The sequence below is a fragment of the Meriones unguiculatus genome, chromosome 11 (genome assembly GCF_030254825.1).
Source record: "Meriones unguiculatus strain TT.TT164.6M chromosome 11, Bangor_MerUng_6.1, whole genome shotgun sequence".
Lineage (NCBI taxonomy): Eukaryota > Metazoa > Chordata > Mammalia > Rodentia > Muridae > Meriones > Meriones unguiculatus.
The window spans coordinates 41,165,910-41,184,246 of record NC_083359.1 but is presented as its reverse complement, the minus strand read 5'-3'; the positions used below and the strand labels follow the sequence as shown (position 1 = coordinate 41,184,246).

The window sequence follows — 18,337 nt, the reverse complement described above, 5'->3', positions numbered from 1 at the left end:
CCGGGCATGAATTATCGAAGCTGACCGGATCAGAACAGAGCTCCACAGAAAAAGCCAACAAATATGGCCTCAGTCTGAGGCTCTAACTGGAAGCCAGTAAGACCAACGAGGCATCACACAAGGCTCTGATGCCCTTTCACAAACCGCTAACTCATCTAATGGTAACACACTATACCGTTGTTAGGCAGGGCCTGGATTCTGGCGGGGGTCCTGGAACTCAGCTTCTAGACAGAGAACACGGTTCTGGTTCTCTCATGGGGAGCTAGAGCTCTTTAGGGTGAGGCCGAGTGTGCTAAGCCAGGGTGTGGAAAAGGTTTTCCACAGAGTGTTACAGTTTGAGATCGCCGGTGAAATGGAAGCTGGTGGGAGCCTGAGGTGACAGCAAAGTGTTACAGCTCTCGGTCAAGCTCTGTGCTGAGCACGGCAGAGGCGCAGGCCAAGGCCTGTGCCTGGTCAGCTTGCAGCCAAGACACAGGCCTGGCAAGGCCCAAGCCCAGTGGGCCAGAGGGCAGGCCTGGTGAGAAGTGACCCAGTGGAGGATAAATGATGAATCTCAGTCTTGAAGTGAGAAAACGCAAACCTTTATTCATGTGAAATCAAGGGCAATGTAAACCCCGGAAAGAGGGAGATATTTCAAGGGTGAATGTGTTTGGTTCCATGGGGCCAGGGGGTCAGGGATACTTGACACAAGAAGGAAAATACAGCACTTAATTATCCAATGTAGGGCCTGGGGGATCTCCAAGTCCAGCTGAAGGTCACTGCTGGACTAAGCCTTAGCGGGGGGGGGGGAACATTTCTAGGAATTCCTAGATGCTTGCTACAGCAGTTTCCTTATTGGGGAAGGGACCTGCCTCCTTGCAAGACCTGAGATCACTCAGATGGGGTGGGGGAAGACTCTTGGAACCCTGCCTGGAAAAGGGAGTCTAGCATCACAGATGGAGCACAAACAACTGGCTCTCCAGAGACTTCACCCTTATCCAGCAGGGCCCCACACTAAACTGCGAGTGAAATGGCTTCTCTGAAATCCCCCCCAGAATCCAGCAGAGACCATCCTGCAGACAGGAAGAGAGGGTGATGAGAGGAAACTAGAGCTGCATCCTGGTACTGCCTCCTGACAGTCAGCTTGTCCGTCCTTGAAGCTCCCCAGAAACTAACCGGCAAGGACCCTCAACCTATATACCTGCGCCAACAACAGGTCTGAAGCCTTTGGACACCCCTTCCCTTTTGTGGAGCTAACAATGGAATTATCCTAAAAGGAAGATTTGGCCCACCATGATTTGAGGAGAAAGGGTCCTATTACCCAATAAATATTCCACCTCATAGGTATTCATAATAAAACATCACTGGTTGAGTCCATTAGGCTGCTTCCCACCTTGGGGTAGCCCACTCAATCTCTTCTCAGAAGACTCTGCTTGGCCAGCTTGGTTCTTTTGCCTTACTGAATGAAGGACTCAAACTGCCAATGCCTCGGCTGCATTCATTCCTTCAAGGAAACAAGAACTGTGAGAACACAAGGAGAGGTGGTCCCTGGGAGAGAAGGCAGCGCTCTGAGAAGACCAGTGCCCCAGTCCCTCACAGCTCACATCTCCCAGACTGTCAGTTCCCCAGAATGAAGGGAATGGAATCTGCATTCTTTTTTTGTTTTTTTTTGTTTTTTTTTTTTTTTTTAAGATTTATTTATTTATTATTTATACAGAATACATGTATGTCTGCAGTCCAGCAGATGGCACCAGATCTCGTTATAGAGATGATGAGCTATGAGCCTCCATGTGGTTTCTGGGAATTGAACTCAGGACTTTTGGAAGGGCAGCCTGTGCTCTTAACCTCCGGGCCATGTCTCCAGCCTAGAATCTGCATTCCCAAACACCGATGGGAAGTTGAATGGTGGTGGCGCACGGCTTTGATCCCAGCACTGGGAAGACGGAGGCAGACACATCTCTGTGAGTTAACGTCAGCCTGGTCTACATGATGAGTTCCAGGACAGCCAGGGCCCCCCCCCCACACACACACACACGGAGCCTTGAAAAAAAATAATTCCCATGAGATGATTCTGATATGGACTATTCTAGAAGCAATGATCTAGGTCATGACTCTATGAGGAAGCTGGGTTGAAGGAAGCTGCCTCAGACTTCGCTCCTCACCCTGGGAGTGCCAAGAAGGCAACGGGAGAGACTGCAGCCGGGCTCGGCGGTTAAAAGCTGCTCTTGTAGAGGCCCGAGTCCTACGTCCCTGACTCGGGACTCACAGCAGCTCCAGCTCCAAGAGGATCCAGCACCTCTGGTACCCTCAGGCTCCTGTACTCACAGGCACCCCACCCCCATCCGCGCAGACCCAGAATTAAAACTAAAATGTTAGAAGGGGAACGGGGAGGAGGAGGAGGAGGCAGCAGCAGCAGCACCGCTGTGAGGGTCCTGCCTTTGCCGCAGCACCGTGCGGGTGGGAGCCAAGCTGGGCTGAGAGGAACCTTCAGTTGGTGACAGAGGCAGGTCCGGCGGGCTCCCTTCCAACTGAATCAGGCAGTCCTGAGTTCGGGGTGAACCTCCAGGTTGTGTGCTGGGATGAGGGGGGCCTGAGATGACACCAGCGGGGCCAAACACGGAGAAATCCCATCCACGTCACCGCTGACGTCAGCCAGGACCTGAAGCACACGCTCAGAGGAGGTTAGCAGCGCTGGCTCTACCTCCCTGCCCTGGGGCAGCGACTGTAAAGGGGGAGAGCATGGCAAGAAGCCTCGGAACCGTATCATCGGCTTCGGGGGGTACTGGGGTTCGACCTCGGTCCCGTTTAACCATCTAGGCAGGTTACTGTCACCGCATGTCACCAGTACGACCAGTTGTGGAGAATCGGGAGCGCACATCCCCAGAAAGCGAGTCAGCTCGGCAGGAGCCAGCTCACAGCCTAGGTACGCTGTCCCCTTCGTTCGCGGAGCCACAGCGGAGGGCGGGCGCTGGGTTCGATCCGCGTTCTCGGCGGCGGAGAAGGGTGCACACCGCCTCCTGGCGGCCGCCCTGCCTGCGGCCACAGCCCCCGCGCGCCAACTGCAAGCCGGGACGCCCGAGGTGTCCGGGTGCTCCGGCGGGAACCGCCCAGCTCTGTGCCCCTGTGAGGCTCCGAGGCGTCCCGGGACCCTGGGCCAGGCCCAGCTGCGGGACCCCGGCTCCCTGCAGCTGGGAAGGGCCGGGTTTCAGCACGAGAAGAGGGCTCCAGCCAGCAGGGGCAGGAGGGGCAGCAGGGGCGTCGGGAAGAGCTGCTCAGAGGCTTGATTGAGCTCGCAGTGACAATTACAGCTTCTGGTCTGAGGGGTCGTTTTCGGGGGGGTGGGGGCTCGAGGACCCGAGCTGGGGTGGGGACAGTCCAGCCACGTGGGCCCCATGGGCTGGGGGGAGTCCGGCTCGGATTTGACACTGCCCTTCGCAAAGCGCCAGAAATGGGTGCCCTTGAAGAAGTAGGTGTCGCCTGTGGGGGAGGAGGGACCTCAGCGCCCTGGCCCCGGCCTGCCCCAAAGCTGGGGGCCAGCCCCCCACCCCGCCACGCCTTCTCCTCCATCCTCCGCCCCCTTCCCGCAGCCTGCAGGTGAGGCCTCCCGCGCTCCCTCACCCCGGTGCTCCCACACCTGTGTTGCCATTGGTGACATCGTCTGGGGCGGGGGGCGCCCCCTCCCAGAGGCTCAGGGCGCGGGGGTAGCCGGGGTCCAAGCGCGCAGCCGCCTCGTCGTACCGCCAGTAGCGCTGGCCCCGGATCAGGTAGGTCTTGCCGTTGAGCGGCCACGAGAACACGGCATCCACCTCCTCGCCCAGGGGCAGCCCGAACTCAGCCAGGGGCCGCGCCGGGCCCTCCAGCTGCCGGTCCCGGAACACCCAGAACTGAGGGCCTGGAAGGGGCCACGAGGGTAACCCAGGGAGGGGGCTGGGAGGGAAGGCTCCGCGGCCCTGCCCCAGCCGGCACCCACGACCCCTACCCACCACTGAAGAGAATGATTCGGCCATCCAGGGGTCGGGCGTAGGCGGCCTGGATGACCTTCACGTGGGTTGGCAGCCCCTCCCAAAAGCGGTACAGCCGAGCGGGCCGGGGTGACACCAGCTGTCCTGAGGGCTGGACGCGCCAGAACCACGGGCCTGCGGGGGAAGACGGGAACAAGGCATGGGGATGTGACCTGGTTCCTTCCCTGATGTCCCTCTACCCGATCCGGGGAGGGCCTGGGCAGGGGGAGGGTCACTCAATGAACACGAGTTCGTGGCTTGCCCAGATTATTCACACACACACACACACACACACACACACACACACACACACACAATCCCACCTCCCAGGAAATTTGGCAGCCTGGGCGTGTCACTTAAGTGTGTCAGGAGCCGTGTATGCGGATGCAAGGGCCATCCTGAGTGACTGACCTTTGAAGAAGAATATCTCCCCTCGGATGTTGGCGATGGCGTCGAAATTGCCCTCACAGCGGTCAGGCACGGGCGTGGACGGGCTGCGGAGGAGCGGCGGTGAGCAGGAGGCGGCGCCACTGTTCCTCGCACTGGTAACTTCAGTCTGGCAAGGAAGAGCGCTTCCCACCCCTGTCCTTTGTGTGCTGGTGTGCGTGTGCGTGTGTGTGTATGGGTGCATACGTGTGCATATGTGTGCACACGTGTGTCGCCAAAGGCTGATACTCCCTGCTTTCCTTGGCTGCTCTGCCTTGTTTCTTGGGTTTGTGTGTGCACCTGTGTGTTGTGTTTGTTTTAAGGATTTATTTATTTTATTTTATGTATACAAGTGCTCTATCTGCATGTACACCTGCATGCCTGGCTGCTGGGGATTGAACTCAGGACCTCTGGAAGTGCAGTCTTAGCCTCTGAGCCATCTCTCCAGACCCTTGTGTTTGATTTTTGAGACAGGATCTCTCTGCATAGCCCTGGCTGTCCTGGAACTTGTTATGTAGACCAGGCAGGTCTTGAACTCACAGACCCAGCCTGCCTCCACCTCCCGAATTTGGGGATTAAAGGTGTGCACCCCCATACTTGGCTTCCACCAGCTCTCTTGCTCAGCTGGAGTGCTGGCCCTGCCAATGAGCTTTAGGAATCTGCCCGTCTCTGTCTCCTTGAGTGATGGGATTACAGGACTACACCTCTGGCTTTTTACGTGGCCCTCACGCTTGCCTGGCAGCCACTTCACTAAAGGGACCATCTCCCCGGCCGAGTTTATTTCGTTCTGTGTAACTTTTAATTATGTTTGTGTAAACAACATGTGTGCGGGTTTCCCAGAAGGTCCCAAGGAGTCAGAGCCTCTGGAGCTGGAGTGACAGGTGGTTGTGGGCTGCTTGATGTGGAGGCTGGAAACTCGTCTTAGGTCCCCTGACAGAGCAGCAAGGGCTCCTGAACACTAAACCATCTCTCCAGCAGGTCCAGCCCCTTGCAGTGGAGGACACCGAGCAGGGGAAGCGCTCACACAGCTGATAGGGCACTCACCTGTCAGGGGGCATGACTGGAGGCCTGGGGGGCGGAGCCAGGGGTTTCCTTGTGGGCTTGTCGTAAGGAGTTTGGGACGCCTTTCCTGTGGGGAGAGTCAGACCGGTATGGGTTCCCCGGACCTGCTGGATCGTCACGAGGAAGCTACCTGGCACTGGTTCAGGGCATCCCCTTCCCATACCATAGAGCTGCTGCAGTCCGTCACGGTCATCCTGGGACAAGCGGTATTTGTCAGGGTCGCCCACTGGGCCCTGGTAGAAAGGCCGCATGATGGAGCTGGGGGCAGAAGAGTGGCCGAGCCCGAGGGCGTGGCCGAACTCGTGAACTGCTACTGCAAAGAGGTCAATTCCTTTGTCATCTGGGGAGAGAGGAAAGAAGGCTGAGGCTGAGGTCACCGAGCATCGGGAGAGGAGCGCGGGGACTGGGGCCTGCTGTCCAGGAGGAAGACCCGGGAACCCCCGGGGTGCGAGCCACCCGCTCTGCCCTGCCCCCTCCTGAGTTCCTCCAACCATTCAGCAAATGTTTCTGAGGAGGTCTTTTTGCCAGTAGTGACACTGGGACATGGGGTGAAAGAAACCCAAACGGCCATTAGAAAGGTCCCCTTATGCTTTTGTAGTCCCTCACCAGGAAAAGAAAACTGCGTATAAAAATTCAGGAGGCAGGAACCTGGGGTGCCCGGTGCTTGGAGAGCACCCTGCCCAACTTCAGCCCATGGTTTGTGATCCCCACTCTAGCCAGGTGGTGGTGGCATCGCTGTAATCCCAGCGCTTGGGAGGCAGAGGCAGGCAGGTCTCTGTGAGTTTGAGGCCAGCCTGGTCTACATTAGAAATTAAAGTCCAGGGAGGACTACATAGAGAAACGGTTTCTAAAAGGAAGGAAGGAAGAAAGGAAGGAGAGAAAAAGAGAGAGAGAGAGAGAGAGAGAGAGAGAGAGAGAGAGAGAGAAAGAAAGAAAGAAAGAAAGAAAAGGGAGAAAAGAGAAAAGGAAACTCCAACTCCCACCCCGCCCACCTTCTTCAGCTCAGGCTCTCTTTGATTCCATCCCCTCCCATCCTTAGTCCTTAGATCCCCATTTTCAGGTCATTTCCCAGACCTCACATCTCCTCTCCGAGGGCACTTGCCTCTCCGACTCGCAGCCCTCCTTTATCTTCAGAAGACAGAGCTCCCCACAACAGGCACTCTCGGACCGCAGCGCGCTGCCCTGGCGCCCAGCCTCGCTCCCAATCTCTTCCCACCACAGTGTTTCTTCCCTGGGGATCCACCAGGTCAGCACAGAGCCTCTAAAGGCTTGGCTTCATCGATCTCTGACAAAAAGCCCTGCCCGGAAGAGACTAAGACAGCCACCAGAGGCAGGCAATCCCCCCAAGGCCCAGATTTCTGAATGCTGCTCTGCCTCACGGTTTCCAACCAGCATTGATGACACTGGATGTGAGATTATTGGAAATGACTGGTGAACTGAAGAGCAACTTGCCCTCAGCTCCTGAGACCACAAGAGAAGTAACAGGAAAAAGCTTTCTTCTTTTTTCTTTTTCTTTTTTATAAGCCTGTGTCTTACTATGTGGTCCTGGCTAGACTTTTAATTCGCTATTCAGACCAGGAAGACCTTGATGCAATCCCCCTGCCTCTGCCTCCGAAGTGCAGCTACTACTGGCACATGCCACGATACTTGGCAGATTAGGCAGACTCTAAGAGCAGCAAATGCTAGACTTCATTACACCTCAGACCTCAGTCTTTCATTGTTTTAAGAGGGAAAACAGAGGCTTCAAGGTTGGACGCAGAGCTGGGATGGAAGCCGAGCGCCCGGCTGTGGCCCTGCCCTTTGGCAGCTCATGTCTGCAGAGGAACCTGTCCAAACTGCACTTGAACTTCCATGTTGGCTGCCGGGCAGCTTATTGCTCCGAATCGCCTCACTGAGAAAACAGGAAGCCCGTGTCTCAACCAGGGCACCGCTTTCTTCTCTCTCCTTCCTTATCTCTTGGGGCAACTTGGCTTCCAGGGCCAGGAACCCCCTCAAGCACCTCTTCTCACGCTGGGCAGACAGGGAAAGCTGCTTCATCTCCTAACTAACCCCGAGAACCTCGGTGGGTGATGTCCAGGGTCCCCATCACCAACTGTCTTTCTTGTCTTTGGCCTAGAAGGTGGCTGCTTTGATCCTCTCAACCTCTATTCTAGGTCCCCAGCCCCTCAAAGATGGGACCAAGGTTCAGTCCCCACCTTCCATGTGACACATGCTGGCAAGTATACCTCCTTTGTCATCACGACAGGCAGGGCTGGGGAGATAGCTCAGCTGGTAGCACGCTTGCCCAGCGAGAGTAGAGTCCAGGGTTTGATTGCCAGCACAGCACCCTCGGAGCATGCAGGCACAAAAAGGTCCCTTGTCCCCACATAACCAAAATCAAGGTTTGTTTGTGGCGTTGCTATGTCTCACCACTTCCTCTGGTTCTTATTCATCACATTTCAGCCTGTCTTCTCCCTACCTCCATTGCTTAAGGTTTGGGTTCTTTTCCAAGACGGTGTCTCTTGCCTGCTGGCCTAGAACTCTCTATGCAGACCATCCACCGGCTCCTCCCTTGTGTGGACCACCCTGCCTTTCCCTTAGATGCTGAGAGTATAGGCATGGACCACCACACCCACTTCCCCATCTCCCTTAATTCCTCCTCCCCAGTCACTACTTCTTAACTTTGAGGCTCTCCATTGCTCTGTTCTTGACTTTCAAATTCTCTCCTCTCTTCCGGGCAACCTCACCTATCCCTCTCCGCAGGCTCGGCTCTGAGAGCAGCTGGCCCTGCAGTCAGCGGCACTGCGACAGGTGCTCACGAGGAGGAAGAACACAAACCACGCGGTCAGCGGGCCCCCCTCTTACCTCCTCCCTCAGCTGAGGAAACGGTGCAACAGGGCAGCGTCATCTTACCTACCGCAAGTGGAGGGACCCACACTGGCTTAGCTTTGAAGCTGACCTAGGTGCTCGGGAGGTGAGGCTCAGTGCGAGAGCCGCTGCCATGTCCGCGCAAGCTCCTGGCCTGCATCTCTAGCCTCGCAGCGCTGCAGCGGCTGCCTTGCTGTCAGAGTCTGTGACTGGCCGCCAGTGCCCGCAGAGCCTGGGCAGCAAGCAGACCCACCATCTCCTCCCCCCTCATTCCTCAGCACAGCAAATGACCGAGGAATACACAACAGAGAAGAGTGGCCCCACGTCCTTGTTCGGCTCTATCCCCCCTCCTGCTTCCCTTTCCCTTTCTCCTTGAGAAATTACTTGCTTAAGAATTTCTATCTGGCTGGGCCGGGGTGGCACAGGTCTTTAATTACAGCACTCTGGGAGGCAGAGACAAGCGGATCTCTGTGAGTTTGAGGCCAGCCTGGTCTACAGAGTCAGTCCAAGACAGCCAAGGCAACACACACACACAAAGACCCTGTCTGGAGAAAAAAAAAAGGTGGGGGAGGAGCGGGTTGATTAGGGATTCAGTACAGGAAGGGAGGAAGGCAGGAAAAAAAAGGATTTCTATCTGGGGAACCTGATAGGACAGAACGAGGAGTCCCGTGCTCCCAGCACACCCAGACTTGTACTCACCCGCATCCCGCCTGCCCGCTGCTCCCTCCCCAGCGTGCACTAATAGAACAGCAGCAACCTTCAGGGCGCCAGCTGAACCTGGGCCGCAGCTCATCCTCCTTGCCCCCAGGGGATCTAGTCAGCTCGTGTCCTGGGCCTGTTCTGACTTCCCTCAGATCTAGCTAGCCCTCCACTGTCAGCCCCCAGTCTCTCACCTGGGCTCTGGCCACTTCCTGCCTCTAGGCCTCTCTCCACTCTGCCTCCCCGTGCATCCAGGAATATTTCTAGGATGCAAAACTCCTTGATGTGTCCTCATCGCTTCCTGAATCCTGTTGTTCAAATTCTGCTTACTTTTCAAAACCCTCTGCAGTGTAGGGCCCACAGTCACCTGGGACATCATTCCCGCTGAGGGCATGGGTGTTCCAGACTGCGTCTCCCCTCAGTGGCCCCACCCCTGGCTACGTGGCACTCAGCCACCTCGCTGGCTTGCCTGTTCTCCCTGTGTGTCCCTTGTACCTATGCACTTCAGATGATGAGATCTATCTCTGTAGCCGAGGCTGGCCTTCATCCCACTATGTAGCCTCAGGTTGGCCTCAAACTTGCTTAGAATCCCGCTGTAGCCTTCCAAGTACTAGGATTACGGGTGTGCCACACACGGCTTAGAACCCTGTCTTAAAGTAAGGGTGCTTGTCTTGAGTTGGAGTCTTGCTCTGTACCTTCAGCTGGCCTCAGTCTCAGAATGCCCTCGCCCCAGCTTTTCAAGCCCTGGGATCACGAGCATCGGCTGTTAGCCTTGGTGCCACCACTTCCGGCATTCATATATGCTCAAGCAGAGTCACCACTTCTAGTAAGCCCGCCCTGCCCAAGAGCACTGGGCTGCCCCTCCTCAGGAAGCACAAGCCGAGAGCTTCCTCTGCTGTGATTTTTGGTGATTGTGTAAGTGTGTGGTAAGTGCCAGCTGCCCTTCTGCTTGGACGGAGAGGTGTTGGTGGTTTTTTTAATTTATGTGCATTAGTGCGAAGGTGTCAAATCACTTTGAATCAGCATTACAGACAGCTGTGAGCTGCCATGTGGGTGTTGGGAATTGAACCCTGGTCCTTTAGGAAGAGCAGACAGTGCTCTTAACCACTCTCTAGCTCCCGGTGTTGGTGGGTTTTTTTGTTTTGTTTGTTTTGTTTTGTTTTTATAGCAGCTCTGAGCTGTGTGCCTGAAAGGCCTCTGCACTAGGAATTTTGAGTTGATTTGGTTGTGCCTCAGTGGACTGGCCAAGCACCGGTCTAGATATGCTGTGAAGGTTTTTTGGAGATTTGGCTACCATCTGCTCTCCGTGAAGCCACCCCTGTGCAGACTGGCCCTGAGGGCAGACATGGAGGGTTCTGGGAGGGAAGGAACTCTGTCTCAAGACTAACAGGGGTCTGGCATGCCTTACACATTTTGGCCATGCCAGCTCCCATAATCCCCATAAGTCACAGTTCCTTCAAGTAAATCTCTTTTAGGACCGCTTAAATAGTGAGCTCAGTGCCAGCCTGGGCTGCAATAATAAGACCAGGTCTCAGAAAAAAAAAATCTACTTTTAAAAGATTTTTGGGCAGAGGAGGCTGGGGACTGGGGAGGTGGCTTAGCCGTTAGGAGTACTGGCTTTTCTTCCATAGGACCCAGGTTCAGTTCCCAGAACCCACATGGGATATCATACCCATACGCAATGCCAGTTCCACACCCTCTAATGGCTTCCTGACAAGGAACCTGGTGGTGTACATGGCACACAGACACACCTGCCAGACCAAACACCCATTCACATAAAATTAATAAACATTTTATTGTTTTTTTTTTGTGTGTGTGTTTGTTTGGGATGCAGGCTCCTACTATAGCCCTGGCTGGGCTCACTATGTAGACCAGGCTAACCTCAAACTCAGACAGCCACCTGGTTCTGTCTCATGAGTTTTGGGACTAGCACTGTGTGTTGGGTTGTGTGTGTGTGTGTGTGTACATACTGACACATTAAACCCCTACATGCTACACCAGCAGGATGCCACTGTACTATATTACATCACATCACAGCTTTCCTCAATCAATTACTTTAAATCTAGTTCTTCAGCCCAGGCCGATCTGAAAGAGGGATCACTCTGAAGATGGAAAGTTTTACCTTCTGACCTGAAGGTCCAGGTCTCCTCGTCATCAAAGTGAGTGTCTCCAGAGATGGGGTGCTCCCCAGGGAAGAAGGCATGAGCCAGGGTACCACCGGGCCCGTCAAAGGGATAACTGTCCTGGTGGTAGGCCCGGGCAAAGTGGATAAGGATGTCAGGCTCCGGATGCCGAGAATCCACCTCCTGGAATGTGAGGTTTGACTCGACAGCCCAGGCAGACAGAGCATAGCTCATGAGGGTCCGCACGGTCTCCCGACTCAGCTGCGAGCTCTGGGAGAAGGACTGGATGCTGAGGAGAGAGGAGAAGATCCGGTGATCGTGGAGGAAATGGCCCTCCAGCCAAGTCTGGGGCCTAGTCGGCAGGCCAAGACCTACCTCCACGTCAGGGTTCGCTTCTTCCACACGCTGCCGCTCAGAGCATAGCGACGCCGGCGCCTCACCAGCCCGGCAGGCCCCAGGATGTCAGGCAGTGAGCAGCGGGGCTTGTGCATGGTGGCTATTGTCACCGGGTCTGTGGAGGACAGCAAGGCATGGTGAGCCACAGGTCAGTCTGTCACGATGGTACCAACTAACTAAGCAATTGACCCAGATATTAATGGAGATGAAAAGGTGGCTCAACGCTTAAGATCACTGGGCCCTCTTCTGGAGGAGCTTCTGTCTTAGCGCCCTTCAGGTGGCTGACAACGGCTCAGTTCCAGGGGATCTTCCCACCTCCGTGAGGTGCAGACGAACACAGGCCAAACACCCAAATACATAAAATAAAAATAAATAAATCTTTAAGAGGGAAAGAAATTGGGTAAGACTTTACAGCCTGGGTGTGAACCCAGACAGGCACTGAGTGTGGGCCCAGACAGGCACTGTGAAAGCCAGCTCAGGGCCGGACACCCTCTCCGAGGGGCCATGGGTGCACTGGCCACTGTATGAGGCACTTAGAGGCTTCAGCTTGGGTCTCTGTACCACGTCTCCAGCCCCAGAGGGACTATATGTGTGTGTATGTGTATAGGGGCACCTATGTGTACCCGTGAGCAGGGAGAACAGAGCTCAACCCTGGTCATCATTCCGCAGGTGGCCCCAAAGACCCGCATCTCTGCCTCCTACGTGCTGGGACTGAAGGGCTGTGCAGCCACCACCCTGCCTGGCTTACGTCTTCGTGGGTTTTGCTGATCAAAGGTTGAGGACCAGCCAGAGTCTTCTTTCCCCTCCTCAAATTCCGTCTATCTGGGAACCCCTTTTCTAGATCACCCCCTTTCAGAAGTCATTTCACCTTCAGGTGAGGTCAAACCAACCGTGCCTCACTGGTGGCTACAACTAAGAGTAACCAGGCTGGATGCAGTGATGGTGTACCCGTTCTAGGCTGTGTGGGAATGAACAGCCAGCAGGAGTGATTTTGTCTTGTGGAGACTGAAGGTTCTCTGAGCTACCTCTGCCTTTCTATCTAACTCCGCGAGGGAGCCCTCAGCTATACCTCCAAAATCCACTCCCCAAACTCAGCTTCTTCCATATTCCCACCCTACCTCCCAGCACCACCTGCAAACGTCTCCTCCCCATCTCCAGCCACCCTCCAATCGGTCAGCAAAGGAAGCTTAAGACCAAACCTTTTGCTGAGCACAAGGGTGGGTTAACTGTACCCCACCTACTCGGTGGGGCTAAAGCGTGAGCCGCCCCCACAACAGAACAAACAACAGAACTCTGCGAAGCTGCTGTCCTCCTCTGAGCCCTCCTCCCCCTGGTTTCTTTGGAACACACCTCTTTCCAGGTCACCTGACCCGGTTCTTGCCTAAACCCCTCAGCCTGCCTTTCACCCCAGGCAGATAAACTTTGCCTGCCACAGTTGCAGTTGAGAATACTTCTGATCTCAGTTTATAAACTCACGTGACACCTTTCAAAGCGGCCTACTCAGCCGGATGCAGTAGTACAGGCCTGGAATTCCAGCACGCAGGCTGAGGCACGAGGATCATGAGTTCGAGGCCAATCTGTGCTTCGTTGGAAGACTGTCTCCAAAATCAGTGGCCCACCCTAATCAGACTAGCCCTCCGCATCAGAGTGGCACCATCTGAAATCACCCGTATACATCCGCTCTTGACCTGTCTCTTTCTCCCTCTGAATGTCACCTCCAGAGACTGGGGACCAGATCTGTTCTATCCCTGCTGCGTCGGAGCCTGACAAAGCCTGGCCCGAGAGTCCCAGGAAAGGTTACCCGGATGCCAGCCGGCGTCCAGGGTCTGGGTTGGGACCAGCATCTTCAGACCTACCTCTTGGGATTCAGGCACTCCCTGCGGTTTAAAGACTGCGGGCCAATCCCAGAAGCAAGCGGGCTACCTACCCATTTGGCCCGTCTCGGGCAGCCCGGCAAATCTCTGCATGACTTTGATGGCATCCTGCAGCCTCTGGCGGCTCTGCAGCTGGGCTTGGGTAGGATCCGCCGGCGGCAAGTAGCCGTAGCGAGTCAACCAGTCCTAGGCCATAGGAGAGGGTTGGTGAAACCCTAAAAGGGTGGGGCTTCCCCTTCTCACCGCTGTCTGAAAGTCCCGCCCTCCAGAGGATCCAGAAAGAGAGAGCTCGTAGGCTGGACGGTAGAACCCATCTCCCCAATACACTCAGCCGCGGTCCTCGTCCCCCGCCCCCCCCCATCCCTGGGGTTGTCAGGCTGTATGGACCCTGCTTCCCGTTTCAGCTCCTTCCCGGACTTGCGAATCCCAGAATCCCAGTCAGCAAACCTCCAGGTAGAATCCAGAGCAATCCAGAGCCCCAAGAACCCCCCACCCCGGTCACTCTTCAGGACACCTGAAGCCAATCCCCCGTCCTTCCTTCCGACGCAGAGCTGCGCTCCCTCCACTTTCCCGGGCTCCCCGGGATCCCAGGAGCGGGCGGACCCCAGCTCACCACGCCCAGGCTCACGTCCTGCGCGCTGGGACTCGGAGCGCGCGCCGGCGGCAGCAGAGCCCACAGAAGCGCCAGCAGCCGGAGACGGAGCGCCCGCGGCCGCACGAGGCCCCGGACGGGCCGCGGGGTCCCTCGAAGGGGCCCGGACTGCGGCCACCCTGGAGGTCTCGAGAAGGTCGGGGACCCGGCGGAGATCGAGAGAGCCGACGCAGGGCAGTGGAGCTGGGTGCAGGAGGTCCGGCATCCCGGGAGACGCATCCTGGGCTGGGCGCTGAGAGCCCGGGGCCCGGGTGGGGCTGGCAAGTGGGGGGTGCTGGGAGGAGGCGCGGCGGGGGCCGGAGGTCCGGGAGAGAGTCCACCGCGGCGGCCTCGCCTGGCCCCCCAGGTGCTGTCCAGCCCGGGCCCGGCGCCAGCTGCCCCACCTGCTAGTGGAAGCCGGAGCGGAGCGGGCTCCCCGAGGCGCGCCGAGGGCGGGGCTAGGGAGGGCGTGTCCGCCAGCCGGCGCAGCCGAGAGCCGGGCCGGGGACTCTCCACCGGGACCCAGGGACTCTCCTAGGAGTCCGAGGGCTAGCGGTGGGGCCAGCCAGGCGGCGTGCCCTCTCCTCACGGCCTCCGCCTGTAAGTTTCTGTTCCCAGATCCGCGCTCTGTAGGGACTCCGGGAGCAGGCTTCCTCGATTCTGCTTCCTCCGGACCGTGGGCCGGGGGAGGGGCGGCCGGAGCTCCCCTCCCCCCTACATCCTGCCGCCCTGCGTGGGGGACCCCAGGCAGCAGGCAGGCTTGACTTCCAAAGCTTCCTTTCACCGCGGGAACCCAGCCGGGCCCGGCCGTGCGCAGAGTGGTTGTCCCGGGCCATTGTCCCGACCCGCCTAGATGTGCAAGGCTTGGCTCCAGGCACAGGACGAGGGCACCTCTAGACCTCAAACTTAGGTCCTGTTCCCACCTCATGCCCTCCCCCCCCCCGCCTCCCCAGGGATTAGGCATTTAAACACAAAAGGTGGAAACAACACAAGGTGGAAAAGAGACAATCTTGAGGGAAGGGTTACAGCCGGAAACCAGCAGAGCCTTCCTGCCAGCCAGAGAAACCGAGATGGGAGACTAGAAAAGGGGAATGAGAGGAATCAGTCTGCAGACCCCGGGTCCATAGAGTGTGTGTTGACAGCTCGGTCTCTGAAGCAGCAGGAGGAGACTCATCTGTATTTATCTATCTGTCTGTCTATCTACCTATCTATCATCTATCTGTCTATCTATCTATCTTGGTTTTTCGAGACAGGGTTTCTCTGTGTAGCTTTGGCTGCCCTGGACTGGCTTTGTAGACCCGGCCAGCCTGCCTCTGCCTCATGAGCGCTGGGATTACAGGCTTGTGGGCCCGGCCCATCTGCCTTTTAGACAAAAATAGTGGGCAGGACGAACAAGCAGCAGATGTAAACAAAAACAGTGGCATTCTGTACTCTGCAGAGCTGTGGACAGATGTCACACACCGGGTGACATACAGAAATCCATTTTCTCACAGTCCTGGAAGGTCAAAGAGCCTGCACGCTGGCTTCCGCTGAGACCTCTGGGCTATCTCGTCACGTGGTCACATCTGGCTGCATGGCACCCCGGGTGTGCCTTCTGCTTGTCTTCAGTCATTGAGTTTACCCTAAGCACCTCCCTTTAATCTAATCCCACTGTTACCGTCCAGACCTTGCAGTAAACAATGGGAATGAGAGAGTCAACATGAGGATACAGAGGACATCCTGCAACGTTCTTTATTCTATTTTTAACTTTTTATTGATTCTTTGTGAGTTTCCCATCAGTTACCCCAATCCCACTCATCTCCCCGGTCCCTTCCTGTCTTCCCTCCATCCTTACAAATTCCCCCCACAAGAAAACAAAACAAAACAAAACCAAAGATAAAATAAAAATAAGCAAAGCAAAACATAAAAGCATCTCGGCTTGGAAGCTGTAGAGTGTCCTGTTGGGGCTCACAGTGCACCCTTTTGTCCACACATCTATACTTGCAAATGTCCATTGCACTGAGTCATTGGTCTGGTTCAGGGCTTCTGGCTTCTGCTGCTCTGTCAATACTGGGTCCTCACAGGACTCCTCTGGGATATCCCGTTGTTGCCCGGTGTCATGGAGATCCTGTAGCTTTGCATCTGCAGGACTGGCCCCTTCACGCACTCCAGCAGTTGATAGATGGGGTAGAGGTTGGGGTGGGCCAGCTCAAAGCCCCAGATCTGGGCTGGTCAGCCCACCAGCGCTCCCGAACCCACACCACCAGAGGGCGCTCTCATGCCCTCATGCCCTCCACCTGGCTGGCCTGCACCCACAAAGCGGTTCTGTGCTTGAGCGGGCCCAGCCAAGGTGAAGGGCCCGCTCTCCTGAGTGCTGCAGCTGGCAAGAGGGGGGCTCAGCTCTCCAGAATCCCACAGCCAGTGAGGGGCAGGGTCAGCTCTGCACAGCATTTGGGCATCAACATGGTCCCAGGTGGCATCCCAGAGCAGGGATGTCTGCATGGTCGTTAGGAGTAACCTGAGCCTCGGACATCAACACAGACCCTGATGCTGCAGGGCATGCACCCAGGCATGACTGTCAGCACAGCACCGGCTGGGACCTCACCAAGGCCTCAGGGCAGGCTGCACACATCAGACTGTTACTCTCCACCCCTGACTCTTCATGATGCTCAAACCTCTCTGCTTCTCTTTCTCTCCCATCTCTCCTCCACATACTTGCACATTGAAGCGGCTCCCGCTGCGGTGGGCCGCGTGGCAGGCGGGCCTCTGGGTGTCCTCTGTTCACCGGCACCTCGTGGTATGGAGACTGGCGGGCCACTGGGTAGCAGCAGCCCGTCCCTGCCAAGTGGCAGCTGGCCTCTATCTTATTTATTTTTGAGACAGGGTCTCACTGTGTAGTCTTGGCTAGCTTAGAATTAACTATGTAGGTTGGCACTGAACTCACAGAGAGCTGCCTGTGTTTGCCTCCCAAGTTCTGAAATTACAGATGCCTCCATGGCTGGCCTAACCTTTTAAGGTTTACTTGTGTGTGTGTGTGTGTGTGTGTGTGTGCCTGTGTTGTGGAGGGTGGTGTAAAAACTGGCCGTCAGATTTCCTGGATTCTGTTGTAGGGAGATGTGAAGACAGGGGCTGAAGAGCAGGAAGCACCCGGCTGCTGAGCCATCTCCAACTCCTTGGGTTCTTTTTTTCCAAGACAGGGTTTCTCTGTGTAGCCTTGGCTGTCTTGGACTCCCTTGGTAGACCAGGCTGGCCTCGAACTCACATCTATCCAGCTGCCTCCTGAGTGCAGGGGAGATTACAGGCGAGTGCCGCTGCCCCTGGCTGTTCCTGTGCTCTTTTTAAAGACAGAATTGCTTTAAAAATGCAGGGTGGCAGCGGTGGTGGCGGCAAAAACCTTTGATCACAGCACCCTGTCGGCAGGTCTCTGAGTTCGAGGCCAACCAGGTCTACAGAATGAGTTCCAGGACAGCCAGGGCTACACAGAGAAACCCTGTCTTGAAAGACAAAACCAAACAAAAAACAACTGAATTTCACTCTGAGACCTGCACTGGACGTTGAGCTCACAGCAATCCTCCTGCCCCAGCAGGAGTGTCAAGAGGACAAGTGTGCACCTCAAAGTCTTAAAGACATGAGCAAATAAACACTTTATTTTTGGCATGAGCCCAGCCTTTAATAAAAAGGAGTTAGAGGTAAGTAAGTAGGTATTGTCCAGTACACCTGTAATCCCAACACTTGGAAGTTGGAGGCAGAAGGACCAAAAGTTCAAGGTCAGGGCTGGAGAGGTGGCTCCTCAGTTAAGAGCCCGGGGGCAGGGGGGGGGGAACCAGGGCTCAATTCCCAGCACGACTGTCAGAAACTCCAGTTCAAGGGACTCCAACACCTTCTGGCCTCCTTATGCAGGCACCTGCATGGCACACAAATGTACACGCAGGGGCGACACCAGCAACATGCACGTGAAAATGAAGTTAAAAACGTTAAGAGGTTAAGGCCGTTATCAACAACATGGAAGTCTGAGGACAGCCTGGGGTCCATGAAGTCCTGTCTCTAAACAGAAATAGGCACAGTGGCTTAAGCTTTTGATCCTAGCACTCAGGGGGTGGGGTTGCTGTGAATTCAAGAGCAGCCTTGTCTACATAGTGAGTTCCAAGCTAGCCAGGGCTACACAGTAAGACCCTGTTTCAAAAAACAGACCTTTGATCCTAGCCCTCAGGAGGTCAATATTTGTGAATGTGTGGCTAGCCTGATCTATGGGTTCAGAAATAGCCCCACGCTGTCTACTCGAGCACCAGACCAAGTGTATTGTGTTGTATATAGGTAGCT

General features: G+C 55.9%; 1 protein-coding gene across 2 annotated transcripts; it reads right to left on the bottom strand.

Annotated features, from left to right (window-relative positions):
* Window positions 1-559: 559 nt before the first annotated feature.
* Mmp25 (matrix metallopeptidase 25) lies at window positions 560-14,657 on the bottom strand. Of its 2 annotated transcripts, XM_021632433.2 has the most exons (10): window positions 14,021-14,657; window positions 13,461-13,593; window positions 11,513-11,648; window positions 11,137-11,426; window positions 5,632-5,808; window positions 5,451-5,535; window positions 4,392-4,474; window positions 3,963-4,115; window positions 3,614-3,871; window positions 560-3,456 (listed from the first exon to the last, which is right to left on the bottom strand). In XM_021632433.2, the coding sequence occupies exons 1-10, from the start codon at window positions 14,276-14,278 to the stop codon at window positions 3,185-3,187; spliced, it is 1,845 nt and encodes a 614-aa protein (XP_021488108.1). In that variant the 5' UTR covers window positions 14,279-14,657; the 3' UTR covers window positions 560-3,184. The 2 variants fall into 2 exon arrangements, with proteins under 2 accessions (XP_021488108.1, XP_060220035.1); XM_060364052.1 differs by lacking the exon at window positions 14,021-14,657 and having other exon boundaries at window positions 13,390-13,518.
* Between the last annotated feature and the right edge of the window lie 3,680 nt (window positions 14,658-18,337).

Bases quoted from the DNA above. Each gene is read 5' to 3' on its own strand.
- Mmp25 (XM_021632433.2), bottom strand. From the start codon at position 14,278: ATGCGTCTCCCGGGATGCCGGACCTCCTGCACCCAGCTCCACTGCCCT. The intron at 13,594-14,020 runs GTGAGCTGGGGT...CCTATGGCCTAG, and splicing joins AGGACGTGAGCCTGGGCGTG to GACTGGTTGACTCGCTACGG. The intron at 11,427-11,512 runs GTAGGTCTTGGC...CTCTCTCCTCAG, and splicing joins AAGCGAACCCTGACGTGGAG to CATCCAGTCCTTCTCCCAGA.